Genomic DNA, 2902 nt, shown 5'->3' with positions numbered 1-2902 from the left:
TAGGCCGCCATGTGTGACGCTGTGTTTCGTTGTGAAAGTGAAACTACTTTGTTTTGCCTTCCAAAAATGGACACGACTAGAAATCAGTGGTTAAGTTGTATTTACAACACTGTTCCAGAACACTTCAACCCAAATATTCAGATGTGTGCAGCACATTTTATGGAGGACTGTTTCCTGATCCTGGTAGAGTAGACTACAATGCCGGCTGTTCTGACTCACATACTGTAAGTAAGCTTTTTTTATATTTAAAGAGTTTTTTTATTTAAAGCAAGTTTTTTGGGTAGTGTAGAGTAGGGCTTGTTGTTTGTAATTTCTCCGATCACAAATGCAGACATGGTTTTATGTTTATGCGGCGTGATGCAACACAACGCATAAAAAGACAGTATAAGTCATTATAATCCATAATTATGTCCCCACTGGATGCAACGAATGCCTCGTTTATAATGGGTTTTCATGTTTTTGAGTCATCGCTCCGGCCTGACAGGGCATCATCACAATATGGTAAGGGGCGTAACATTTCCGTCACACGCTTGAGGTATTCAGCCAATCATAACGTACTGGACAGCTGGCCAATCACAGCACACCTCGCTTTTCAGACCGACGAGCTTTGTAAAAATCGATGCGTTTCAGAAAGGCGGGGCATAGAGGAGAACAATAATGTACAGTATTTAGAAAATAATGTGCTTTTTTAACCTTAAAGCGCATAAACACATTTCATTACACCAAATAGTGTTCTTTTTAGCAACATCATATGACCCCTTTAAGAGCTTCAGGAGTCAACTGATAGGCTTTAACCAGCCAAGGTAAGGTACCTGCACAAAAACACACTCGGCAAAATATAATTTAATTAAACTATCTCAGAAAATCTTGATATTTTTGTCACGATTTCACACTCCTGGAATGCAGTATTATATTCATGTTTTGTGTTATTCAGGGTTTAGCTCTGTTAGATCGAAGCTCTAAACCAGAGACCATCTCACTGCTGCGGATAGAAGATCTGCCTGAGGATACGTTGGAGCGATTCAACAGCCTCTTCAGCCTGAGAGAAAAATGGACACAAGATGACATTGAACCCTACATACAGTAAGTTTATTGACACTAGAACTCTTTGAAGCTGCATTTTTTATTTGCTGACATAGACCATACATTAAGTTTTGAAAAAAAGTTGACAAAAAAATTATAGGCATGACCCCCAACTGATTGTTGTTTCCTGAACAGAGATCTCTGTGGAGAGAAGCAGACCACTGGAGCTCTCCTGACCAAACATGCACGTTCATCTGTGCAAAATGGTGTGAAGGTCTACAATTCAAGAAGACCCATTGCAACTTAACTTTAAAACAAATCACTTTAAAGCCACTGGTTGCTGCCTTGTATGTTGTTTGGTTGAAAATAAAAAAAACACATTAAATATTGTTATACTGTAGCTTAGTGTGGAAAATGTAATTTTTATTAAAAATCTCAATTACAGCATAACTAAAGTGGGGAGAAATTTTTGCAAACTGAAAGTGACATTATTTTTATATTATATTGCACGCTTTCTAAATATCTCACGACATGACCCCTTTAAGTGTTGGTTTAATTTAAGTACAAAGGAAGAAAATTGAGAAGAAACGTGAGTCTTTTAGAGCAAAGTGAGTAAAATAACTTTGGGGCAGTGTAAATTAGATGAACTAAGAAGTGTGAAAACAAGAATAAAACTTGATGAACTTTAGTTGAAAGGAAAATAAAAGGTTTTAACCAATCAGTAAATGCTATTTTTCTGATATAGGCATGTATAATCTGCTGTTATGCTGTTCTCTTCTAGACAAGAAATAATTCTTGAATGAAAATTCTTACTTTTTAATGGAATACTTTAGTGTTTATTATAAATAATTTATGCGTGCACTTCATTTTTTTTTTTTTAATTCATGTGCCCTCGTAATCTTTAATCAAATACGTTAACCTACCCTCCCCCTCAAAATGACTCCTCTTCTCTTCCGGTCACGAGCTTTGGTGCAAGTGCGGAGCTACTAGTGACGTGAGGGGTAAACGCTGGGATAAACGACAGGGGGAAAAGCTGAAGCTAATGCTTCTTTATAGCACTGACACCAGTCATGAGGGAGTACGTTACCCCTAAACATTGAAAAGATATTAGGATATTACGACAACATTACTCTTCTCATCTACAATTTTTTTTCATGAATATGACTTAACCCGATGGAGGACACGCTCAGTCATTCGCAATTTTACGAAGCTACGAGAATACTTTTTGTACGCAAAGAAAACAAAAATAACAACTTTATTCAACAATTCGTCTCCTCTGCGTCACCCTGGTGCCATTTTGGAGAATATCCACTGAATGTAAACAGCGTATGCTATTCTGTGTCAGCTGCGTCACTCAGTTTTCTTTGCGTACAAAAAGTATTCTCGTAGCTTCGTAAAATTGCGGTTGAACCCCTGATGTCACATGGATTATTTTACCGATCTCTTTGCTACGTTTCTGGACCTTGATCGTGGTAATTGCATTGCTGTCTATGGGAGGGTCAGAGAGCTCTCAAAATTCATCAAAAATATCTTAATTTGTGTTCTGAAGTTGAACAGAGGTCTTACGGGTTTAGAACGACATGAGGGTGAGTAATTAATGACAGAATTTTCATTTTTGGGTGAACTAACCCTAGTGATCTATCAAACAGTCTTGTCATTGAAACGAGTTGAGTTATACTTGGTTACACTGTTACCCGTGTTGTGAAGAAGAGCAATACAAGTAATGGAACAGCTGTGACTGGTCAGAAAATGATCAACAGCCCCGTAGTATAAGACAATATAAAATACAATAAACATCCAACCAAAAAAAATTTTTTTTGTATGTTTAGTGTATACAGAAAACCTATAAAAAAATCTTAATGTTTTTTGGAGCATAACA

The 2902-nt window shown here is 37.0% G+C and overlaps 1 protein-coding gene across 1 annotated transcript in view; it reads left to right on the top strand.

The window, feature by feature from the left end:
- Positions 1-1330, top strand: part of dscc1 (DNA replication and sister chromatid cohesion 1) — an 11680-nt gene extending 10350 nt beyond the window's left edge. The window contains exons 7-8 of the mRNA XM_016287505.1: positions 935-1083; positions 1219-1330. Coding sequence (XP_016142991.1) covers positions 935-1083; positions 1219-1330 — 261 coding nt within the window. The remainder of the gene's footprint in view (positions 1-934; positions 1084-1218) is intronic.
- Positions 1331-2902: the final 1572 nt, after the last annotated feature.

The sequence above is a fragment of the Sinocyclocheilus grahami genome, unplaced genomic scaffold, assembly GCF_001515645.1.
Source record: "Sinocyclocheilus grahami isolate Dianchi unplaced genomic scaffold, SAMN03320097.WGS_v1.1 scaffold222.1, whole genome shotgun sequence".
Lineage (NCBI taxonomy): Eukaryota > Metazoa > Chordata > Actinopteri > Cypriniformes > Cyprinidae > Sinocyclocheilus > Sinocyclocheilus grahami.
Note: the sequence above shows the minus strand (reverse complement) of the source record. Positions and strands in the feature narration are given on the sequence as shown.